We start from the raw sequence: 26,278 nt of genomic DNA, 5'->3' as shown, positions 1-26,278 counted from the left end.
GCATCAGGGACCTCCCATTCAGTTTGAAATGAAAAAACCTAATGCCCAAGTGGGTAGGAATCTGTCTTTCTTTAACATTCTTTTCCTTAGAGGAGAGCCCATGCGACATAGTGTTTGTTAATTCCATTCCTTCTCTTGAATGCACTCAAGGAAGAGAGCGACTGACCAAATGACTTGAGAGAAAAACAGGAGGAAAGTTCAGAGTAGAAAGAAAGAAAAAGCAAAAACTGAAAAGAAAAGTAAGTAGAGAGAGAATGAGGAAACTGACAATTTGACCAATTACTGTAATAAAATCCTCAATGAAATCACTTGTCAAGAGTTTGGATTTGGGAAGAATATGAATATTGAGTGTATATCCTGTCCTCAAATAAGGCCCCAGTCTTGCAAATGCTTATGTGTGTGCTTAAATGGGAATATTCATGATTCTTAAAGTTAAGAACATGCATAAGTGGATCAGGGTCTAAGGTTGTAAAACACAATCATTTAAATGTGAGTGAGAGAGAGAGACTTTTTTCAAGAGATTTTTAAATCTCGATTTCATACTTCTCATTTATATTTTGAGAGCTGGGCTCAAGTCACACCCTCATGTAACTTCAGAGTGCATGTCCTCAAAGATCTTTCCATGGTCCTTCGCCAAGAGAAATATTCCTGATAATTCAAACATAAAGAAAAAAGTAGAAAAAGGCTTTTGAAGAATTTGAGCTCATCTTTCTACACAATAAAGCTGTAAACAATTTTTTTGTATTGCCCCATAATATACCATTAATAATTTTGACCTTTGCTCCTTCTTTAAGTACACAAGCACAAAACATTTTGCACGCATGTGTACACACTTCACTGTAGCATGTGATTTTTTTCATTGTGCTCTTACTCATAATCCAACCTACCCTTATTTCTAAAAAGCTGGGATAGGAGCAATTGAAAAGATGGGTTCTAATGAGCTGATGTTTACTCTGAGCATCAGTTAACATTCACTACCAACCAGTTGCCATTCTTCATGGTGCTTATTTGATATAGTTGCCTACTTACCAGTTTACCTACTATAGTCACCAGATACCTCAAAATAATTGTAGGAGCTTTACTCTGACCTCAAACTATGGGTCTTGAGTGCAACTTTCAGAAAATCATCAGGAAGACTCAGTCTCTAGAAAACAGTCCTGCAGAATTCAGCAAAAAGAATTTCCACTATTGTGAAACTTTTTTTCCTCTATAAATGTCAGACTTAAACTTTTCTAAAGTTGTTCACAGAACTCTTAAAATAGCAAAATCAATGAAAATTTCCACCAGGCCCTCTTAAAATGTTCCTAAGAAAAAATGTCCAGTTTTGCCAAAAAAAGTTTGGACAGGGCTTAAAAAGGGGACTGTCCCAACCAATATGTTCACCCTAGTCAAAGTGCACTCTGAAATTTTTAGTGCCATGTAGCAGGGTGCACACTGCCAGTTAGTGTGCTGCAAGCTAGTGCACTGTAGATTCACACCATGGCTTGCTGCACACTAAGTCGCATGTAGACAAGTCCCAAATCCCATTTTCAAAGAAGATGTAGGCACATTGACTTTCAATGAGACTTGGGCACTCATGACAGTTTTATCATGAAGTGTTTTTATATTCAGCTGTTGGATGGCATTAACAGTAATCTTTTGCCAAGGGACTCCCACAAAAGTGTTCTGCCATAACCTGTGATAACCCCCCCGGTACTACAGGATTGTTCATGCTTTCAGAGAGAGGGACCGAGGAACCTATTCATTTGTTTCCCATTTAAACAAAACACTTTTTATAATCATAGCCAAGGCCTGGGAGGCCTTTGGCAAACAAATTTAATATTGGAGTACATTTTGCTGGAAATGTTTATAGTTTGTGCTTGAAAAATATAGTGAGTCTGTTGGCATAGCACGATGTTCAGGTTGTGTAATTTGAAACAGGTGGTGGTGGTGATGATGGTGAGTTAGGAGGATGGCTAGGTGAAAGGCCTCTAGGTTTGTTCTGTTGATCTTCTTCCAGGATTTTTTTAAATATACCTTGGAATAATCTGTTCTTCCAAAAGGCAAAATCTTATTCTTTCTGAGTGTTTTTATGAGCCCCAAGCCTGTCATCTCTGAAAGGGGCAGTTCCACATTCTTGGAGAGGGGGTGAAGTCCATCAGAAATGGGAAACCACCTCACCCTCCCTTCAGTTTTGTGGCAAAATTTAACACGGCATCCATCCCCTAAGAGCCCTCTCCAGCATGCTGCTAGATTGACATTTACAATAATTTTGTGAGCGGTGGGGTGTGTGTGCTCAGCCTCCTGTCAAAATACTGATCTGTAGACCTGAGCATCCACAAGCCTTTGCCACGGAAAAGGTGCAGTTATAAGGAACTGAATGTTCTGAGCTGAGCAAATAATTGATCATTTTGCTTCGGTGGCAGAACTGAGTAATTCCCCCCAAATAACTGTTCTGCGTTGAACTGAAACTGAAAATGTTATACTGAAAAAATTTTCATTTTGGGTCTGCTCCAAAACAATTTTTTTCTGTTTCATTTTGCGATGTTTTGGGGTAGGTTTTACCCTTTATGGTTTTTTTACAAATCTAGCAAATTTTTTAAACAAAATGTCATTTCAAAATGAAAAGTTAAAACATTATGTTCTGAAAATGTCAGTGAACAATTCTGACTTTTTTTGTAAAATAAATACATTTTTGGTTGGGCCGAAACTATTCACTGAATTCAACCTGAATTTGCTAATAGTCTCATTTGACTGAAAAATGCATTTTTCGGCAAATAAACTGTTTGCCAAAAAAAATTTCTCAGCTCTAGGCCTAAATAAATGCATCATGAGTTAAAAATCACATAGCATTAAGATAAAGTCTAGGGAAGTAATCAGTTTATGATTTAACATAAAACAATAAGGAGTAATCTTCTAGATGTGAAAAGAAATCAAAAGGCACTTTGTAAATTATTCAAGGAAAGAAAATCAATGTTCTCAAATGAGTCTCAGTAATTATTAGCATTATTTGTCTGACTACTACCGGTAAGTCTGGATGTGTTCTCTCAATCATAATGGGCTGTTGTATCCTGCATATGCCATTTTGCAGGATCAGTAAAACAAAGACAGAAATCAGTGTTTTGTGTCTGGTTTTACTGTTTTCTAACAAATGTTTCATATCAAAAATATTCTTTGTTTACAAGTTCTTTGATATAAGCAAATTTTTTTTAAGTGCTTTAAAATGTATGTCAGTTGAATGGTCTGGTCTGCAAATTGTTCCACATATGGCCCAAATTTTAAATTGGACAATGAAACTGTCTTTGGTCTTGTTGATTTGGATGGAAGCCTTGCTCACCAGTTCCTCATGCATGCTCTGCTAGCAAGAGAGTAACGTACAGCATAACAAATATCACAATATATTCTGCATTTTGAGCCAGAGTCTGAGGTTCTTACTTGAGCAGAACTCCCATTAAAGTCAGGATGTCGGATTCTGAGCCAACTGGCCAGGCTGAAAATGGATTTTTATGGAATTTTGAACATTAATTTCATAGGTTTTACTGCTGGATGCTCTTCTTTAGCAGAGCTAGAGGAGTAATGAGCATACCATGTTGGTGGACTTACTGTAGTCTTGTATTTTAGCTCTACAGGTCACCTCTTGTTAAAATCCTGAAATACGTGAAAATCCAGTCCGACTGACTCTGGCTTACGAATGGAACCAGGCCACTATCTTTCTTTAGATGTGCATGCAGTATTCCGGTTAAAGGCAATGGGACTTGTGCTTGCTAAGTCAAAGGAAGAGGTTGACCCAATAGTTACATCTTTGATATACATAAACACATTGAGCTAAATGGGGGGTTCTACTGTACATATTTAATCAGTACTGAAATTCAAATTTTTGAATGCTGTGCACCATTCACATACTTAGGCCATGTCTACACTTACAAGCTTACAGCACCACAGCTGTACCAATACAGCTGTGCTGCTGTAAGAGCACTCGTGTTTCAGAAATATGATTGCTCTGCTTTACAACTGAGCTTCCATAGAAATAAACCTGAAGTTTAATTCAATTGGTCCACTTAATGAGAAACAGGAAGCTCCTTTAACTGAGGACAAAATCCAGCCGTATGCTGCAATGAGGTGCAAGGGAAGGATAAGGATATAGATGGACCTAGTGCAAACAACAAGATTTCTCCATAACACCCAAGAGAGTGTCCCAAAAGAGGAGCCCCACCAGCTGATGTCAGTCCACGCACAGCCCCATGTGTATGCTGTCTGTAGTTCAAGGGCCATCTCCAGTTCCTCCCCATTTCCCACTCAGTGGGCTAGCTTCTGTCTAATCAGCAGCAGCAAAAGCCACCTGGGGATGCAAAATCCTCTGCAGAATGTGTCCCCTTGGCCTGACTGGCAGGATTCCTGTGACAAGAGCGGTGCATGTCTTTGTACACTCAGTGCACTGGCTAGGGGAGGACTAGACCTCATATGTTCTAATTCCTGGCCAATATAGAAAGCTTAAAATGTGCTGGAGCTGCAAAGTTCAGATTTGGCTCTGGATCCAAATAGTCAAAAAATGCCCTTCAATGTGTGCATTTGCAGCTCTCACGGGCATCAGCAGGAGCAACATGCATTCAACTGAAGGAAGAATTCAACTCTGATGATGGAAAAAAAGTTCACCTTCAGCAAAGGGAGTGAAGGCTTCATATCTTAGGCATCAGTAAATGTGATCATTCATAACTATATGGATACACATCCCACTTAGAATGTGTACCTAACAGCAACAATTACCGGCTTTGCAAAGTGCCTGTTACATACAGCTTGTCACCACATTTAAACTTGTTTGCAGTCACTTAAAGATTACAAATACGCCTCACTGAGTAGGTGAAGGGCATTGAATTAAACATGCTTGAATTAATAGGGTAATGATCAGCCTTGTTAAGAGCTATAAAATAAACATTTGTTAGGGATTTGTGCTATGCAACAACCAGACAGAGCCATGGGGTCTATGAAAGTGGTATTCTGAAATTACTTGACTTTGTCTCTTTTAGCTAACAACAATCTTAAGAAAGCTCTCTGTAGGCTCCCTGCGCAGTTAATATTATAAACCCCCTTTGGATTGTTGTTCTGACTTCAAAGATACTCTAAAGCCTTTGTTAAATTGATCATTAACTCTGCAAAGTTATAATTAGACATTTGAACTTGGCTGCATTCAAAAGGAAAAGGCAAGAATGAAAATCCTAACCAATGTTGTTTTCTGTGGTTCATCATCATGCCCAGGGAGGGATTAATGTTCTGTGGAGGTTAAAAAGCAATGGGAATCTAAGGTATTAACGAGCCTGGCAGGAAGGATAGGGAGTCATTAATCCACAGAAGTTTTTGTTTGAAAGTGTGGAGTGAGAATAATGTCAGTAACCTGAAATTGACTAGTATCGGAGACTTGGAATTAAGTTTATAAAACCATTTAGATTGGAATGTTGGGGTAGAATCCTTTGTCAGGAAAACCTGAGCCTGGAGCATGTTATACCCAGCAGTTGTCAGCTGATGCTGACCAATTATGGATCTGTGAAACAGTGCAGGGGAAACGCTATACGCCATAAGACAGCTTTAAACAATAGCAATCAGCCAAAGTGGCGGTTAAGTAGACTGAAGGTTGGAAACTGTGGTTAAAGTTTATGGTCTAAGGCTGGGAGAAGATCAGTCCTAGGTCTCCCACTTTTCCTTAGTCTCTGCGGATGGACTGTGAGACTAGACAACAGCTGGTAGCTACTATAAGCAGGGCTGCATAGTGGATGGGAAAACCTATCTCCATGGTAACAGAGAAGGCATTGCATGTGCCTCTCCCTGCTCATTCTGGGGAATAGCTGGCTAAAGACATCTGGTCAGTGTAGCTAATTCTCAAGGGAAATCAACTTGTTTCATCTGATAGTAACCACAGAAACTTTTGACTGTGTTTAATACTATGATGGTGAACATGAGAAATAACTGACTCATTTAGCAGTTTGAAAAATCAGAGATTATCTAATTACTTTTAGACAAAACTATTTCTTTTAAAGATAGACTATTGTTTTTAATCTATTTTATTCCAAATTATACCTTTTTTTCCACCGTAATCTTTGTTGGATTTTAAGAATTCAAAGAAGATTGTTCTGTTCTAAAATTTTCTATTTGTTGTGATTGTTTTCCATTAAACTCATTTTGGATTTTTTTAAATCTTTACATTCCTTGGAGGTTAAGTTTACTGAGAGAGGTTTGTGTCTGTGTTAACCTACTACTGTTTGTTCTCTATGTAGAAAAGATCGGAGAAAAATCTGAAGTCAGTGCCCTTTCCAAATTCTGTTTCAGCAAGAAAATGTCCTAAACAGTTCAGAAGAGAACATTTTAATTTTCAAATATAAACTATTATTCTTTAATATTCTTTAAATCTATTAAAGTTCAAATTGTATGTACAGCACAGGAACACGCTGGGCTGATTTCTATAGAACAAATTCTGAAAGCTTCTTTTTACTACAGATGGAGAATAGGGCAGGTGGAGAATATAGTGTGCATGGTAGCTGATGGGTTTCCTGCTATTGCTGCTACTTTAATTTTTCCACAAGATCTTGTGGGCTCAGGATATATTTGATTGTGGCATGCCACTTGAAACCTTGGGGGTAAATTAGCTCCGTTTCAGTTTGCTAGAAAAACTGGTATTTGAACACGTTTTTTAATCTGCACACGAGGAAATCATTACAGTTTTGTGGATGTCAATATATGCTATGTGTAACAGGAATGTACTGTGCACAACTATAATGTGTGCAGGAAAACAAGTGTCCTACTAGGGCCCCAGAGCAACATCCTGAATGTGTGGGGTGTAGATAAATGAATGGTTCATTTTTCTCACAGCTACAGCCAGCCACTGGTTCTAAATAGTTCAACTCAGTGGGTTGTTGTGACCATCATGAACCAGAAAATCAAAATGCCTGGTCAGGCAAAAGACCAAACCATATGTCTCTCCCTTTAAGGTTGATCAGCTGAGTTGTCAGCCTTTGAGAAACCCGCACCAGGAGTTCTGTTTGAGCATACTTAGTTGAATCAGACATCTGATATCATCAAGACAGGACATCTTTGATAAATGTTGAGGAAAGGAGAAACCCCTTGCTTCATGGTACTTAGAGGACAGTACCAAGAGCTGGAGTACTGAGATTCTATTACAATATGTATTTGAAACTTATTCCTTAGTCATGATAAAACTGTATGCATTTTCTGCAGTAAACTGAAGAAACTCTGCAGAATTTTTGGGACCCAAAATGAGGAAATCAAATGTTATCGTAGACAGACCCACATAAATCAAACCAGAGCTGAAATCTGTAAGTGAAAGAAATTTAACCGATCTGAAATGATTCAGGAAGAGAAGGGATGAACCCAGCATGGGAAGGTTCAGAAGGACTGTACTATTTTATCCTCCTGAGCATTTTTCTCTTCCACTCCATGAAGACCTTTCAGTTCTTTGCTTTTCTGGAGGCTCTATACCTAGGGCCCTACCAAATTCAGGGCCCATTTTGATCAATTTAATGGTCATAGGATTTTTAAAGTAATAAATTTCATGATTTCAGCTATTTAAATCTGAAATTTCATGGTGTTGTAATTGTAGGGATCCTGACCCAAAAAGGAGTTGTGGGGGCAGGTCGCAAGGTTATTGTAGGAGGGATTGTGGGTACTGCTACCCTTACTTCCATGCTGCTGCTGGTGGCAGCACTGCCTTCAGCTGGGCAGCTGGAAATCAGTGTCTGCTGGCTGGGAGCCCAGCTCTGAAGGCAGAGCTGCCGCCAGCAGCAGCGTAGAAGTAAGGATGGCATGGTATGGTGTTGCCACCCTTACTTCTGCGCTGCTGCCTGCAGAACTGGGCCCTCAGTCAACAGCCACCGTTCTCTGGCCGCCCAGCTCTGAAGGAAACGCAGAAGTAAGGGTGGCAATACCACGACCCTCCTAAAATAACCTTGCAAACCCCCTGCAACTCCCTTTTGGGTCAGGACCCTCAATTTGAGAAATGCTGGTCTCCCCCATGAAATCTATGTAGTATAGTGTAAAAGCGCACAAGACCAGATTTCATGGGAGGGAGGGGCGGGAGACACCAGGATTCACGGTCTGTGCCATGTTTTTCATGGCCGTGAATTTGGTAGAGCCCTATCCAAACCATAAAGCATTGAGACCAATGTGGTGTTATGCCTGTAGTACCCACTACACGTTTCTCCCAGAATTGTACCCCTTTCCTGCCCAATCAGGCTGATCATCCAGTTTAGGGTCTGCATAAAATTGCTGATAAACATGGAAAAACAAACTGCCTTGTTTTACTGTTCTTGTAATTGCACCATGACCTCCACATGCAAAGCTCTTCTGTGTGAGATTGCATTGAACTGAATAGAAGCCTCTTGGTTCCACAGTTCCAAACATGTAGATTTGGGTTAGCAGCTAGTTGATGCTTATTTGTTTCTTTTATCGAGACAGGGACATAGATCACAGGCACATGAGGGGCAAAATCCTATTGGGTCATCTAGTTCATGCTCCTGCCAATGCAAAATAGCTCCCTGTAATTATATCCTTCAGTATGTTGGTTAGTTGCAGTTTAAATGTTAACCATTTATAGGGGGAAGAATTACACTATCCAATTAACCTCACTCTCACGGCATGCCTTCTGATAGCCTCTATTTTCTTTTACTCCATTTTATCCCACTACTCCAAGCTAATAGGACAACTGTCAACAATTCCCCCCTGCCACCCCAGATGTTTACAATACTCAAGTACTTGTAGACAGTTTTCATATTTCATATTTGGTCACTGTTTAGCCAACAAGTTAGTGTTTAAGTAATGTGGTATAACTGTCATGGTTTTTTTGCACACACAACATGAATGAAATGCATTACATGTGCTGTAAGTGATAATTTTAACGTTTTAGTTAGTATTTGGAATAGTGTGGGGATGGGGGGTGCTAATGGATATATAGATACAAACTTATGAAAAAATTTCATTGTGCTATATATTAAGTAGTATGTTCTCCCATCCATTCTTGGGGATTTACAAGTGTAACCATCCCCTCCCCACATACAGGGCTTGATTCTGATGTACTTACTCATGAGTGATAGTACCTGACCTAAAGGGTATTTCCATTGACCTCAGTGGGACTGCTCATGGAATAGGGTGACATTTGGTGTGAACAAGGAGGTCAGAATTTAGCTTGCTGTGGTGACTGCAGAATAGACCATATAGTGTTAAAGTTTTACAGCCAAATTTTAGCCCTGTGACTCAGATAAAACAAAATGCCAGAAATATTCCTCCTACCAGAATTGAGTAAATTCTGCTGCATAGTCATATGATCATATTGTATGTGATTAAGTCATATGCATTGTATTGAACAGCAGTAAAATGTAATAGCCTGAAAGGTATAAACTGACACCTTGAAACAGGGTAAACTTTCAAACCTCTCCTTATTTTTCTCTCTCCTTGTCACGTTGCCTTCTTAGACCAAGTACACAAAACTACTGGAAGTTTTAGAGATTCCCAAGAAAAGCATCTGAGCTCTCAAAATAAAGAGAAATAGCATACCTGTGTGGAGTTTCTATGTGCCCAGCTTTTGGCTGGTTTATCTATTTAATTTTTCTAACACTAAAATGAGTTGAAAGTAAGGCGAAACCAGCCTGCTTTTATTGCTTTAATTAATAAAAGTAAAGTCACAGGGCATGAATAAAAGTTGAAAGGCACTCCTGGATGTTTTTAAAGATTCCAGAAAGAGTCTTTAATTGCTGCCAAAGCTAACACAGCCAGAATTTCCATGGAAAACATCAGTACAGTGGTGTACGAGCCAGCTAGAGTGTACACATATCTCCAGTTTTGTAATGGCCTATTTCTTTTTTCTTTCTTTAAGCTTACCCGCCCTCTATTCAACATGGAATTAAATAAGATCCATCCTTCTGAGTTACCTTTTAGCACAATGCTGGTTTAGTCAGCAACATGTGTCTCCTGGTACTAACAGGAGTCCCATAATGCTAACCCCTTCCTGTTGCACTGAAAACTAAACACTTAGCATACAACCACCAGTCTTTTCTAGCTCATAGACTAAAGAGTATTATACAAATTGATTGAAGATATCATTCCAACAATCTGCAACTCATGCATAAAATGTGTTTAAAATCAGAACTTTTGTGGCTTTCTTCATGGTAAATGAGTTAAGATCTGATAGGAAGTAATTTTGTTTCTTTATGTTTCTTCCTAGCATAAAGTATTTGTTGCTAGTACTCACAAACTGCAAACCCCCAAACAGTATTATCCTATATAAAGTACTTTTTGAGTGCTACAAAACATGTCATTTAAAAAGATGCTTCATTGCTAGCTTTAGGAATTTGTCAACTGGGACAAAAATATGATGTCATGATAATGGAATGTTGTTAGAGCAGATTCAATAAATGGAGCTATGACCGTTTATACCATCTGAGGATCTGCCCTAATCAGCTCTCCAAGGACAGGGGATAAAAGCATCTAGTGATGCAAGGACATGCAACAATGCTCCAAAAACATGCACCAGGCTTTACAGTGGTTCTCAGATTTTGTACTGGTGACCAGGGCTGGCTTTGGGCCCATTCCCCCGATTCCCTGGAATCCGGCCCTGCAGGTAAGAGAGGCCGTGCCTAAGAGGGCCCCGCGTCTTAGGCTCACCCGGCGGCAGTCTGCTCCGGCGGCATTTTGGCGGGGGGTCTGCGGGGGCGGTCCTTCAGTGCCGCGGAAGATGTGGAGCAGACCCCCCCGCCGCCGAAGTGCCACTGAAGACCTGGACCGCGGAATCGGGCCCCGCAGGTCCTAAAGCCGGCCCTGCTGGTGACCCCTTTCACAGAGTAAGCCTCTGAGTGCACCGCCCCCCCCCCCGCTTATAAATTAAAAACACTTTTTTATATATTTAACACCATTATAAATGCTGGAGGCAAAGCAGGGTTTGAAGTGGAGGCTGACAACTCGCGATCCATCCCCCATGTAATAACCTCGCAACCCCCGATGGGTCCCGACCCCCAGTTTGAGAACCCCTGCTTTATGACTATATACATTAAACATCAGGACAAGTAAAGTGAGATTATTTGCCTTCTCCACCTCAGTTCCAATTGGACATGATTCAGACAAGTGAAAACTTAGGATGCGTGATAGGCAATTTCTGTTGGATAAATATTTAGGGCAACATTTACTGCAGGTTGAAGGTTTTTATGTTGCCTGCAATTGCAATGTGCATTCACTAGAGGTCTGTATTATTTGAAGGGAAAACACTTTGCGCTTCTAACCCAGTTGTGTGGCATAAAACTGAAGGATTGGAAAGGAGATAAGACTCTGTGGTCCTGATTCTCATTTATACATTCCTTAAAATAGGTGTAAATGTAATTTATGTCCACTCTAAAGATCCTTTAAATTGTCAGAACAGTGCAAAAGGACCTTAATGTAAATCAGTCCTCTGTATATGTAAAGCCCTTTCCTTATGGAATCTTAATGAAAGCCTGTAGGTTGAACAGGGTAATGTTTCTATTCCTTTGTCATTTAGGGGGAAAATATGCTGCCTGCTCTGAATTGTTCTACTTAGGGATTAAGGTGGTTAAGTGTGATATTTCCTCTGCCCCCATGCAAACCCTAAAAAGCATGGAAATGCCAAGTAATAGGGTGCCACTTTACTATACCCTCATGCCTAGCTTGTTTCCACTGATTAGACTTCGCATTGACCCATGGAACTTTTGCATCCAGCTGATAAGGAAACACCTAGTACACACTATCCATCTCCCTCCTAGTAAAATACAAAAACTGTTCAATTACAATCTCAGCAAATTAGCAATTGATATTTGTGTACAAGGTAAGTATGCAGTGTGTTACATGTTTGTGGGGAAGCAGAAGTTGTAATTAAGGCCCTTCAACAAGGTTATTTTTAGCAAAGCTGAAAATAGAGCCCAGGTCCTTAATATATCAGATCCTACTGTTATCCACTGAGAAAGAAATTGGCAAATGGATGTGCTTGGGAATGCTGTTGCTAGACGTACTCCTCTCCCAGAGTCAGGAATAGAAAACAGGGGCTCTCTGACTGTGTTGCCCCTGTTCTAACTACTAGACTACATTCTCATCCCAGACCTGGGAATTAATCCAAGAAGTCCTAATGCCCAACCACCTAATTATAGTGGCTTTATATAAAGGATAATTAGCTCAAGTTATAGGGGCCTGCATATATTGTATCATATATGACACATATAACAGACACAAGATCCATATTTCAGTCATTTGTCTCACATTTTCATTGCTTTTGTCACAAATTTGGTTTGAAGGTTGAGAAGAATGATGGTGGATGTTAGAGAATTGGCAGTGCATCTTTCTTGAGGGCAGCCTGTGGCTTCAGTTTTACTCAAAACAATTGGAAACAGTGACCATCTTATTAGGGGCACAAACCTACACTCCCCTACTAGTGTAGTAGTAGTATCTTTAGTGAGAGCATGAGCTTCAACCCCCTACTTAGATTGGTAAACTCTTTGGGGCAGGGGGCATCATTTGTTCTGTGTTTGTACATCACCTAGCACACTGAGGTCCTGCTCCATCACTGGGGCTCCTGGACATTACTACAGTACAAATAACAAATAGTAAATTATGGGAACAGCGACTATTTTTGAGTAAAGGAAAATTGTGAATATAATGTAAAGAGAGAGGCAAAAAATAATAAATGTGCTTAATTATAAACTAATATTTTCAAATATACACTCCAAAGGTAGTGGCAATGAGTTTTAACTGGATATAAAGTTTGAAGGCTAATAATCCATCCATTTCATTGCAAAGGGGATTTGAAAAAAGGTCAGACACTGGAAATTCCTTAAAGGTCCCACTTTTCTGAAATTTAACTCCTAAACTAAGTAACAGATTTAGTTTAAAATTTCCAAAGGTTTCAGCTATTCCATTCAGAAGACATACTAGGAATTTAGGGAAGATGCACATTAAAACAAAGATGGAATCCTTGCTTTAAGTAAAAAACTGAACCCAAACTTAATAATAATGCACTAATATAGCAGTGCAATAGCACCCCTATAATTTAACTGGCACAACAGATTAGTATAGTTCAACAACATCACTGCTATTCTGTTGTCCCAGTAATAGCAGTGATTTTGAGACTCTAATGCAAACTTCTGAATCTGAATAATTCCAGGTTTCAGAGTAACAGCCGTGTTAGACTGTATCCGCAAAAAGAACAGGAGTACTTGTGGCACCTTAGAGACTAACAAATTTATTAGAGCATAAGCTTTCGTGGACTACAGCCCACTTCTTCGGATGTCGCTTAATGCATGTCTGTCATGGGCCGCTCTTTGCATATCCTCTGCTAAATCCCATAATTTTTCCATCGTTGAGTAATTTTTGGCAGAGGAAGTCTTTTGGTCGGCCCTTTTTATATGTTCCTCCAGCTGCCCAATGCACGTCTGCCATAACAGATGCTCTGGCTTCATTCTTAACACATGTGCCAGGTATTTTCATCATATATTCTAGATAACTTTTTTGATAAGGGGTTGTTGATCTCTCTGACAAATCTTGGCATTTCTTATAAATTAATTCCATTTAATACCTAGTACTTTCTTGAGGCATATGTTATCTTGGAAGTCTGTCCAACTGTCATTGAGAGAGTTTTCAGGGAACCTTTTTTCTACCAATGAATGGTGCATTTGTCCTTTGTTTGGAAGGGGGAAAATGTGATTGTGAATTAAGGGAGTTCCACAAAACTAGCATACTCATTCCGTAACTCTGAATTCTGCAAAGAGCTGCCTCTGTTGCACCATTTATTTATGTTGGACCTGAGATTGATAGAAACATGAATCTGACTAAAAATATAAGTCTTTGCACGTAACGGTAGTTTGGTTAATGGAGTATGTAACTTCAGAGAGATCTGGCCAAAATCTTCATTTTGGAAATGGAAGTGTAGTTTGGTCTGTTTGGAACATTATCAAAGCTCTAGGGAGAATATGTACTGGGTTAGTCGTTTGCTTTGCTTGATATAAATTAACCTCCCATCTTGGTATGCCTATATCATTCAGTGAATCAGGATTAGCCGCAATCATTTTACACTTACTGACTGGAACTCACCCGGTAAATCAGAGAGAGAAGGAAACGATTTGCCTTCAGTATGTGAAGCTTATTTGCCACTTAGCTCCAGTGCTGACTTTGTTGCCTTCAGTGAGGTTTATTTGTATGTCAAATAATTCTCCTCTCCTCCTTCACAAACTTTAAAAGCAACATTAAAATGTTGACTGAATGGGCTCTGCACATATGGCATTTGAGAGGGTTTTTTATTAGCTTAAACTAGCACATGTGTTTTCCTGTGAGGTGTATTAAGTGCCTGGACTACAGGTTTAGTGTGTGACTGTTATTGCAGCTGTGTGGAAGAGCATGATGCATATTCCCTGGAGCAGACCTGGGAGAGAATTCAAGTATGTTGAGGCACGAGCAAGTTGTGTTTATGGAAATGTCAAATAGAAATATGGTACATGAACTCTTATCAGGGAGTGTGATACCAATAACTGACCAGTGATTGCCCACATGTGTAAAAAGAATGCCTGGCTTCTGATCACGTTGAATTTTTGTTTAAAAGCTTAACAGCCTTCTCTCACCTCACCTTCCGCTGATTCTGAAAAAGAACCTATTCAAAATTCACTTTCTCCTATGGCAGAAATCTGGTGATGGTTGAAATAAAAATAAATTAATTTGAAATTTAATAATAGCTAAACTTTTATTGCAGAATATTGTCATTACTTGGGATAGAAATCTAGCTCTGGGTTAGCTGATAATCTGTTTAAATCGCATCCTGCTATTGGTGACTTACCTCATTGTTGGAGTCATATCATTTTCAAAACTTATCTTGCCTCAAAATATGAGTTGCCATCTAGCCTCACACAATACAGGATGACGAGAGAGGAGGTGCTACTCAAGTTTAAAAATCTGTATCTCTTTTCTCTCTCCCATCCTGTTTTCAGTGGTGGTGCTTCTCTTTTCTTGTCTCTCCCTCTTTTGGCCTAGTTCTCCCCTCCCCATACAGTGCTGTGTTCCCTTCCTTTGCACCCCAATGTTTTAAGGGCTCAGTCCTGCAAAGTGCTGAATACCCTCCACTCCCATTGAAGTCAGTAGGAGTTGAAGGCTCTCAGTGCCTCACAGGCCAAGTCTGAAGGTGGTGGTGGGGGTGGTTTTTTTTTTTAATTTTATTTATGATGTTAACACCAAGCAGGGCCGGCTCCAGGCACTAGCCTGGAAAGCAGGTGCTTGGGGCGGCCGCTCCGGAGAGGGGCGGCAGGTCCAGCTATTCGGCGGCAATTCGGCGGACAGTCCCTCACTTCTGCTCAGAGCAAAGGACCTCCCGCTGAATTGCCGCCACAGATCGCGATCGCACCTTTTTTTTTTTGGCTGCTTGGAGTGGCCCCAACCCTGGAACCGGCCCTGACACCTAGAGGCCCCATTTGAGATTGTGGCCCCATTGTGCTAGATGAAGAATATAAGAGCAGTCCCTTACCTTCCCCTCCGGTCATCTGCCTCTTCTACCCACCCTCAAACTCATTCATCCCCAACAACTTTCTTCTCCAGCAGCTCCAGGCCCACTGCACCCTCCTGTTCTTCATTTGGAGAAGGAAAGGGCATGGGTACTCGGAGCTATCTTCATCTCCGTTCTTCCTGCCATCTACTTGCAAAGAGGCGCAGGAGCGGATCTGGGGCCCGGCCTAGCTCCCCTGAGCACGCTGAATCAGAAGCCTTGTGTACATTCTTCAGAGGCTGCATTGGGCTGGAAATGTGAAACTGAGGAGCACCATGGACCCACGGCATTTCCTAGCAAACCCTCTGGAGGCTCTGGTCATGATCTGCACTCCTGCCCTACACAGTAGAGAGGGACAGTACCTCCATATCCTGTGGCCTGATGCCTATAAGTAGGGCCCTACCAAATTCAGGGTCCATTTTGGTCAATTTCACGGTTATAGAAATTTAAAAATAATAAGTGTCATTACTTCAGATATTTAAATCTGAAATTTCACATTGTTATAACTGTAGGGGTCTTAACCCAACTCTGAAGGCAGCAGTACAGAAGTAAGGGTATGGTATGGTATTGCTACCCTTAATTCTGTGCTGTTGCTGGCAGGCGCTGCCTTTAAAGCTGGGAGCCTGGCCAACAGCCACTGCTCTCCAGCCACCCAGCTCTGAAGGCAGTGCAGAAGTAAGGGTGGCAATACCGCGACCCTCCTAAAATAACCTTGCGACGCCCCTGAAACTCTCTTTGGGTCCGGACCCCCAATTTGAGAAACGCTGGCTTCCCCCGTGAAATCCATATAGTATAGAGTAAAAGCACACAAAAGACCAAATTTCACACGGGGAGACCAGATTTCATGGTCCGTGACACGTTTTTCACGGCTGTGAATTTGGTACCGATATGCAAAAAGACCAGGTTGCATTTACCTTTTTGCTGCTTTATAGCTTTGCAAACTGAGGGCTAATTTACTGTCCACTACATCACCCTTTGTTCTCTTCCTGTGCTACTGCTTCCCAAACTTCTTCCTCCTGTTGAATAGTGATTTTTCCTTTGACATATTAACCTGCCTTTGTCTAATTTCATTTTTCTAATAACTTTTGGTTCTTTGTCTTCTTTTTCAGTCCCCATTGATGTTTGCAACTCCTCTCAATTTAGTATCATCTGCAAATGTAGTTAACATCTGTAATGATGTTGTACAAAACTTAAGTGAGATGCTGAGAGCCATTTCCCCAGCTCAATATTTTACTCCTTTTTTTTACAGGCCTTCAGCATTTGGTATTCTGCAGATTCAAATCCTGTTAAATTAATTCTGAGGGGAGTTTGTGACAGACTATCAACTGATTAACTAAAATTTACATATTCACACACAACGTGCTTTAAATGTAATACTCAATGCTGCCTTTACTATGGAGCTGTGACAGCATTTCCATAATTACCCCTGCTGCTCATCATGTTACAGTACCATACATTTAATCAAACTAAAGGTAAATGTTGAAATAACAAATCAGTAATCTAGTGCAAGGGGAAAATTTGGACTTTTTCCTCTTTAAATTTAAAAATGTAGGGTCAGATTTTGGTCCAGTTTAGTGGCTGTGCGAGGGCATAAGGCACCCTCTTACCTCCCCTTCTCTCAATTGTAGGGAGGAGAGCAGCATCTGCTACATATCCTCCTTCCCCCTGTGCAAGTGGACAGGGACTATCCCGATGCATTGGCTAGCATACCTAAGCCAGTGTGCCAGGGATAGTACACTGTGTCAGGCATAGGCCTGGAACAGGCTACTTCCCTTTGTGGAACATTTATCCCAGAATTGTCATTAGTGAGGCCTAAACAGTGAACTTAATGACAATTCTGGGATAAATGTTCCTTTGTTGTTGTTTGGGATGAAATTAAATCAATAATTCCAAGCACAGCTGCTGCATGGTGTGTGTCTTATATTTTTGTGTGTCGTTGGTTTTGCTTGACTTGAGTAGTAATCAGTAATCAGCAATCAAATTAAGATCTGGATGAAATAGTTTGACCAACATGGACAGAGGGGTTGTTCTGCTAGAGGACAACTCCCCAGATGCATCTATAGCACAGGTTTATCCCTCAGTAATCTGAGGAAAAACATCCCTGCTCTCACCAAGTAGGGAAATTATGCTAGAACTTTGCTAGGAAGGACCACTCTTCAACATAGTCATTGTTAGCATAAATTTTTAACCGTAGCATGGACAGTAGTTCTGTGGGACCAAGTTGCTCAGCATACCCATTTGGAGAGAGACAAGTATTTATGGGCCTGTTGGTATCCCCTACATCCATCTATCCGTCCAGGCATGGTAACTATATGGCCTTCATTACAGTAGTGTCTGCGCATCTCACAATATCCTCTTCAGATAGGGAAGTGCTGTCACCCACATTTTACAGATGGGGATCTGAGGCACAGAGAGACTGTGATTTGCCCAAAGTCATGCAGGATGTCTGTAGTGGAGGAGGGAATTGAACCCTGGTCTCCTAGGAACCAGGCTAGCACCATAACCATACTCATCTACATGTGGAGGATCACCTAAAATGCTAAAGGGAGGGGTTCAGCTATAACCCTTTTCCTGGGCTCTGTGGAGGATGCACAGGTGAGCAGGCCTGGAGTAAGGCTAAGGTAGTGTGTGTGGGAAATACACATTCCGCTTCCTGCTCTGGAGTTCAAGGTGAAGAAGGATATCCTGAGACTATAATACTTTTCCATACTCCCCCTTCCAGGCAGGGTTCCTTTTTTAAGTGGGAAGAAGGGTTCTGAAGACACCTGAGGTCTGGGGACTTCCTGGCAGCACCATTCCAGTCAAGTCATCCTTACAAGATGTGGGACCTGAGCTGCAAAGAAGTCCCTGGTCTCCCACAGCTCATTTGATAGGGAGAAGAGGGAGGGGACCAACCTTGCCTCTTCAAAGAGATAACCAGGGTGATATCTATTCAAGGGAAAAGAACTTTATGGAGATTTCCTCCCTTATAGGGCCCCATCTTGCAAGTTTTCCACAGAAGGAGCAATCAGGCTCTAAATTTTCTACATGGCACATTCAAAATACCCCCCTTACTGTCTTAAATCTGCAGATGATTCAGCAATGTGCATGTACAAAATGTACCAAAAATCCCTAGCAATTGTTAAAAATTAGAGCTGTTCAAAATTTGTAAAATGAAAAATTCATCTGTTGAAAAATAGCATTTTTTTCAAAAAACATTTTATTTGAAATTTTCCATTGTTTTAAAGAAAAGTGAAAAATGAAAATATTAAAGATTTCATTTTTTTCTCCTTCCATTTTTTTCCCTCTGTGTTTCCTATTTTCTTTCAGTCATAAAATGAAAAAGGGGGAAAAGGGACGGAGAGGAGGCAAAAGTGAAAATTAACAGTTTTTGAAAAAAAATTCACAAACAAAAAATTGTTCCTTTTTGAAACCCATGGAATGAAACATATTTTTAAATTTTTCATTAAAACTCTTCACAAATTTTCAACCAGCCCTGTTTAAAATGAAGCCTGCACTGAATTCTGTTTACCTCTGCAATCTGGCTTCAAACACAAAATCTCCACATTAATTAGTATATTTGAAACTACTGATGTCTAATGATCTTTGTGCTGTTTTTGCCAGACTATGGGCACAGTAGGGGGCAGAATTTGGCCCTTAACTGATATTGTAAGATCTATCTTCATATTTCACTTTAAGTGCATAAAATGAAGCTCTTGCAGGGTAAGTTATAATATTTAGGCTGATAATGGATAGATCCTTCCTTATAAATGGTGGTGCTGCAGTTTGGGTAAGACAGATAATGGTTTAGTTTTTTTCTTTCTGAAAGAAACGATCCATTTAATAAATTGGATGTCCATTGTGAAAGGGGGGGAAGATTTATGAATTGCACAATGCAGGATGAGGAGGAGGAGAATCAGCTTTTTATGAAAATGAATGAGGTAGGCTGTTGAATAAATACCATAAGATGAGACAGCAGACAGGGCAAAAATAATCATTTATGGGAAAATGGTTAGCCTCTGTGTAAACAGTGTTAATCATGCAAAGTTTCCTATCAGAAAAAATATAGACTGCATGGCTTACACTCAATCTTTAATGGTTTCTGACTGTTCTTTTCCACTCTGGATCTGCAGTAAGGGAGATTTAGGTTAGATATTAGGAAAAAATTTCTAACTATAAGGATAGTTAAGCACTGGAATAGGCTTCCAAGGGAGGGTGTGGAATCCCCGTCATTGGACGTTTTTATAAACAGGTTGGACAAACACCTGTCAGGGGTGACTTCTTGAAGTCCCTTCCAGCCCTACATTTCTGTGATTCTGTAACATATTGTCTGTACTACAAAAGGGGTGCATGTGTATACGTGGTAGAGAGAGGAGAAAAATACACACACACGTTCTGGGGTTGAAATCCTGCCCAATAGAAGTCAATGGGAGCTTTGTCATTGACTTCACTGAGGCCAGGATTTCACCCCTGTCTCTTTTAAATACTGTGAACTGGATCCTGCAAGGTGCTGAGCGCACACTGGCATTTAACCAGCAAAAGCACTTAAGCATGTGCTTAAAGTTACATATGTGAGTAGTGCTGTTGAATTCAATGGGATTTAAGTTGTGTGTGTGTTTAAGTACTTGGCTGGATTGGAGTCGTACTGCTCCACCCTCTTCTGCAGGATAGAGCCCTCTATGAATTTCTTCCAGAGACTTTTATGAAGCCCTGAAGTCCATGTTCCTGAAATATACAGAAATGAGTTATTTTATCATTTTGGCAGACATGAGGAGGTTGACACTTCCTCTTACTTGCCAAATATTCCAGCTTTAAAGACCAGTTAATAGAACATTCTGTGGAAGGGTGGGGGGAAGATGTCGCTGTATGCATAACTGAGTAACTCCAAACTAAAATCAGTACCATAAACTAAGTGTGAAGGCTTGGTGTCATTTATGTGCACAAATTCCTGCTCAATCTCATCTTTAACCTTTTGGATGTTGTTGCCGAATACACTGTGTTATGAGGAAAGGCTTGTCAAAGATGACAGTATGTGAAAATTCCAGTCAGAAACACAGGTGCTCAGAGAGTGTGCCTTAACATGCAAAGTTATGCCTCAGAACTGACACACCTGGGGCCTGCTCCAGTGTCTGTTGAAGTCAGTGGAGAAACTCCCATTGTCTTCACTGGGATTTGGAGTAAGCTAGAGAGTAGAAAACTAAGGACATCAAGGCTCAGGTTTTCAAAAGTGCCTAAGGGAGTTAGGTGCCCAACTCCTATTGAAATTCAATAAGATTTAATTGTCTGGTTCCTTTTGAAAATTCCAGTCTAAAAATACATACCAGCAGGATCTTCATGGATCCCAGAGTTATTGTATTATGCTCCCAGTTGTGATTAAGGGGGAAATAGAAAGGCAAAACAATCAGCTTTTCCAACTCTCTTTCATCATAAGCTTCACTTATTCAAAACATGAGTAGGTTTGGGTAAATATTATTTCATTCTAATTAAAAACATTTATAAAAGGCTTTACTGATGTCCAGTAACTTAGGACTAATTTATGGAACCCTGAAGATAGAAGCGTGATACCACTGCCCTGTTTTTAATGTTTTCCATTGCTATTAGTTTAACCCACATCAGTCAGTGCCAAATATGCTAGATAAGGAATTTTGGCAAAGAACACTAAACTTTCTAAAGTAAAAATAAAGGCTCTGCAGGAGAAGCTAAAAAGTTTTGGCTTTTAACGTTTTTTTTTAAATGTTGTTTTTAACTTGTAAAGATTGAGTGTAAGATATTTGAAAAAACAAAAATTAAACTGAAACCTCCTATATATTATATAACAGTTTTTGGCACTTTCAGTTTCTCAATATGCATTCTGAGTATGAGGAAAACATAATTTTCTTTCTTTCTTTCTTTCTTTTAAATCTCTGCTACAGTCAAGTCAGGACGTTTACCTTCTTGTTGACTTTGTCTCCAAGTCTGTGTGCTTACCTGTTTGCCTAGGCTATCTGATCTTGCTGCATTCTATATAACATAGTGCAACTTCAAGGGAAAATCCTGCGATTCCTTTAAGAGAACAATGAGGGGACTGTCTATACTAGGTGAAAAAGTTACATGAAACAGTTGTCTGTAGTGTCTTGAGGTTGCCGGGCCTGCACAATACTATGCATCCACATGTATACAGGTGCTTTCTCAGTCATTTTGCAAGCATTGCTTGTGTCCCACTGTGGAAGGGGAAACATAAGAATTACAGCTGTACTGGTTCAGCAGGCCCTCCCAACTCCATTCCATAATGCAGTGCCTTGTGTTTGCAGCAAAAAGTCTCCTCTTCCAAATCAACCATTCTTTCTCATCTACCCTGTTTACCCTACCCTTTTCCCTTCCATTTTTCCTTCTCCTCCCTTGTTTTTTCACTCTGCTGGTTTTGTTTTAAATCTTCTTGTATTCTTGTTCCATTATTGCTAGTCCATGGGTCACATGCAGAAACACATTGGCCTTTTCTGGACAATGCATTCAGTGGACGTGTGCTAACCAAGCAGCCAGAAAAAGTATTTTGCAATAAATAATGGGCCAAATTCATCCCTAGTGTAACTCAGATTTATTAGACGTCCAGGTGTGAGATGTGACCTACAGTCCTGTTTCATACAAGGATAACTCTTCATTTCATTGATTTGACACCTGATTGACCCCAGTGTGAGATGAGAATCAAGCCCCCAACATTTGCTCAGTTCGCTTTTGTAAAATAGTGCATATTATTTTAGAAAATTACCATAAAAATCACCAAAACCTCAGCTACTGAAGGATTGTGAAGGGAATTTTCCAGTAGTTTATGAGGACAGCTGAATTTGTCTTTAAAATAACTCAGGACAGTCATTACAAATATCAATAACTTTTCTCACTCCTGTCTGCAACTTATCTGGCAGCTAACGTATAAATGTAGTGACAAAAATTAATCCGTCTCCTCCTCCCCCACTAGATTATTTATTTGTCTTATACAAGGCAAGATATTAAAAACACTTTTGTCTGTCACACCGCCACGGGTAGGGGAGGGGGAATTTGCCAGTTGCTAATGGATACCTGGAGTTTTTGTGTATGACCATGAAGAACAGCTTGTGCACTTTCACCCCTGATGTTCCCTGAATAACTTGGGTCTCATTTAGGTCAATAAGCCTTTATCAAAACGTCAGGAGTGAAAAATGTGTCTTGGTGTAAGCCGACTGGTCGTTCCCTCCAGTCACAGGAGTCTATAGAACAATCAATGTTCTCTAAGCTTGTCTGCATGTCACGCAAAGAACTGGATGACAGTAACCATTGACTACATGTCTGTTTCATTGTCTTTGGGACAGCCCACATTTGCATACTTGCCAGTGTTCCTGTTATCCAATGAACCATGGAGAGTCTTTAAAAAAAAAAAAAACCACACAACTCTAATGCAAATTTCGCACACAAAAACACACACACATTTAAAAAAACCAACAAAACACAGCCAAGGATTTGGTTTCCCCCTTCTTGTTATAATAATGAAACTATAATCTTGATAATCCTACAGTTTTTGATACAAAAATTGCATTTGTTATTGTGCATAAAATTTAACTTTCCCATTTTTCCTTCCAAGAAAATCTTTTCTTTTTTGGTTTTGTTAATCCCTATTGGGCAGTCTGAACACTATTGTGTGAACCACACATATGAGTTGAGGCCATAGGTTTGTTGCTCAAATAACTTCTTTTGTATGAAAGAAACAGCTAGCTCTCTGCTTAATGATTTGTCATTGTCTTTCACTGAGGGAGTTTCCTTCATATTAGTCATGAAAGAGGCTATATTAGCCTGCTACGATATAGAAATGTACTAATATATTAGAGCTTGTTGATTATATCTTATAAATCAGTACAATGTCATAAAATAGACAACAGTCTTGTCCTAGTACTAATCACTATTTTAATAGACAGGATAGTGTTCTCATTTGCATTTCAGTGTAGGTTTAAAATGTATTTAATTAAGCTAAACAAAAGGGGAATCCTACTGCATGTGAAGTTACTGTGTTAGGCATAGTATATTGTATTGTTTTATACTGTGTTACAAATGAATGCCCATTAGGTTTTCAAAAAATGTTGTTGTGTAACAAATGTTTCTGAATAAAATTCTCCCAAGGTTTCCTGTTTATTCCTTCCACACATTAGAAGTGACTATGGTCCAGATCCTCAGCTGATGTAAATTGGCCAATATCCATCTTTACAGCAGCCAAGGATCCAGCCAATATCATTTAATTTTCTTGAACCTGGAAACCTCTCAGGAGCACAGTAACTTTGCAGACAATTGTGATAGCTACCCTCATGCACCTAGCAACAGCGTACAGAAAGCCTGGGGCATTAGAGCTCGTCATGTTAAGAGAAGGAATGTTGGCTGATGTCCTCCTGCCTTTTGAAAAATGTCGTAGTGTCTTTAACTTGCACCTGCACAACTTAGCTACGAGGGATGAGCAGTTTAATGCACCATCAGAATGCTGGAATTTTAGAGCCCAGTCCGACTCCCATTAAAGTCAGTGGACTGGGCCCATGATAAATAAGAATCATTGCTCTTTTTTTTCCTCAGCAGCCCTATTGCTCTTTTAACCTCTAAAGCAATACTCCGATTGACCAGTATTTTGCCTTAAGTATTTTAATTGATTAAAAATCAATTACACTTGTGTTTAAGCTAAAAGTGGTCACTTTCTTCAGCGCATTTCTTTTCCCATCATCAGCATCATCCAGTCGTGCAATATCATGACATACAGGCATAGATGTCACAGACTAGTAATATTATTTAGCCTTAGAGGACAAATGTTGATTAGCCGCATGCCCTATTCTCTTCAGCAACAGTTGGGCTCCTCAGATGCCGAAGCACTGCTTGGCTTTTGTCATTCTAGTTTACTCAGACACCAAACTGCTCCAACAAACCATTGGTGTATGCAGTGTTGTTGTCGCTGTGTCAATCTCCAGGATATTAGAGAGGCAAGGTGGGTGAGGTACTATCTTTTATTGGACCAACTTCAGCTTGTCTCTCTCACCAACAGAATTTGGTCCAATAAAAGATATTGCCTCGCCTATCTTGTCTCTCCAACAAACCAAGCAGTTTAGTTCTAAAATATAATTAAAAGGTAATAGAACGTTATACCTCATGAACATTTTAACATGTTACATGCCAAGTCCTGGGTATTTTCATTTAGAAGCCACAGCTTCTATTAAAGGTGGTTATTTTCCCTTTTTTGCTCTAAATAGGGGATGATTTCTACTTAGAGCTAAGCTCGGCTATTCAGTGAGGCCGGATACTAATTGAATGTGGCTTCTAAATAAAAGAAATATGGGATTGCAACTTTCTGTTACTTTGGAAAAAATATAATCAAAACTCCTTCACCTGCTAATTGACAAAAATCTACTGTCTGGGGATTTAAAAAAAAAGTGCATTGAAAATCATACCGAGTAAGTTCCAATTTTGTATCATTCTTTCCCTGAGAGATGCAAATGGATGTTAGACCCTTCCATTCCATTCACTGTACACTTTGGAAACTCCTGGCTCAGTCCCCTGAAATGTTTAAATATTCAGTCTGGTAGTGTAGCTGTCACAGAACTGTGTTTTAACCAAATTCCTGAACCATATTCTTCTACATTTCTTACAAAATCTCAGAACTTTAGCCCCATTTTGGACCATAGTTATCCACCTTTACTTCACTTTGTTCCATAGGTGAACTCCTAACCCTGCTTAAGACTCCCATTGACTTTAGGGGCTGGGGGCAGGATTTCACCCCATGTTTTAAAACTGCCTGGAAACTATCAAGCTGTAACCTGGTACCAGAAATGTTACTTTTAAAAGTGTGGGTTGCACTTAGGCTATAAAAGGGTGGGTAAATGGCTGGCTAAGATGATACTGCAAATGGTGTGTACAGTGTACTTTTTCTGGAAATGAGATATACTAGCAAAATATTTGTCTTGTGAATGTAGAGTCTGCTTGTTTTCTTTGGCTAAGTCAAGCAACTTTCTGTTTGAATTATTGAAGCCAAGTAAATTTATGCAGAATGGTTTCAGTTTTAGCACATAGAGAAGATCCAAACAGCATGCCATTATGGTATTTAAACATATTCTTTATCATACATTTCCCATTGCTTACACAGTTTTCCTGAGGTTTTGTAGTTTGGATCTTCTTGGCATATTGCTTACTTTTCTTTTTTCCAAGTTTTACATTTCATTTTCTGTGTTCCTTAATGTCATCTGAAAGAAGAGAGAGAATATGTAAACTAGAAAATTAATCTAGTTCCCTATCTTTTTTTCCCCTAGGAAATTGTATTAGTGGTGTTTTTTGGAACGGAGTATGTGGTTCGCTTATGGTCAGCAGGATGCCGTAGTAAATATGTTGGATTATGGGGAAGGCTTCGTTTTGCTAGGAAGCCTATTTCTATCATTGGTAAGTATACATGATTTGAACATGTCATAATTACTGAGAAAAAGCCACATTCCTATAAACACCTTGAACATTTAAAAATAAATGGAGTTTCCCTAGAGATTCCAGCCAAGTTAGAACAAGAACATTTGTCACTAGTATCTGCGCAGAACTGAACGTTCTGAGGAATCTGTGGCATTGTTAGTTCCTTCTTTTAAAGAAAAAAAAATCTTTCAACTTGATTCTCTTTCCCAGAAAAGAGACTTTCCTTTCGCAGTTGAACTGAAGTTTTGCCAGAAATAAGACTTGCATACAATCCTGTCTCCCTAAATGGCTTCTATAACTTCAGCATTGCACACATCTTGTAATCGCTGCAACTGTTTATTTTTAAACAAAACTAGGGTTACCATACGT

At 39.8% G+C, this 26,278-nt stretch overlaps 1 protein-coding gene across 4 annotated transcripts in view; it reads left to right on the top strand.

Moving 5' to 3' along the window:
• Window positions 1-26,278, top strand: part of KCNQ1 (potassium voltage-gated channel subfamily Q member 1) — a 553,569-nt gene that overhangs the window by 141,927 nt on the left and 385,364 nt on the right. For all 4 annotated transcript variants that reach the window (XM_034770267.1, XM_034770265.1, XM_034770266.1 and 1 more), the window contains exon 3: window positions 25,762-25,888. In XM_034770267.1, the coding sequence (XP_034626158.1) occupies window positions 25,762-25,888 (127 nt within the window). The remainder of the gene's footprint in view (window positions 1-25,761; window positions 25,889-26,278) is intronic.

This window comes from Trachemys scripta, chromosome 4 (assembly GCF_013100865.1).
Source record: "Trachemys scripta elegans isolate TJP31775 chromosome 4, CAS_Tse_1.0, whole genome shotgun sequence".
Lineage (NCBI taxonomy): Eukaryota > Metazoa > Chordata > Testudines > Emydidae > Trachemys > Trachemys scripta.
Note: the sequence above shows the minus strand (reverse complement) of the source record. Positions and strands in the feature narration are given on the sequence as shown.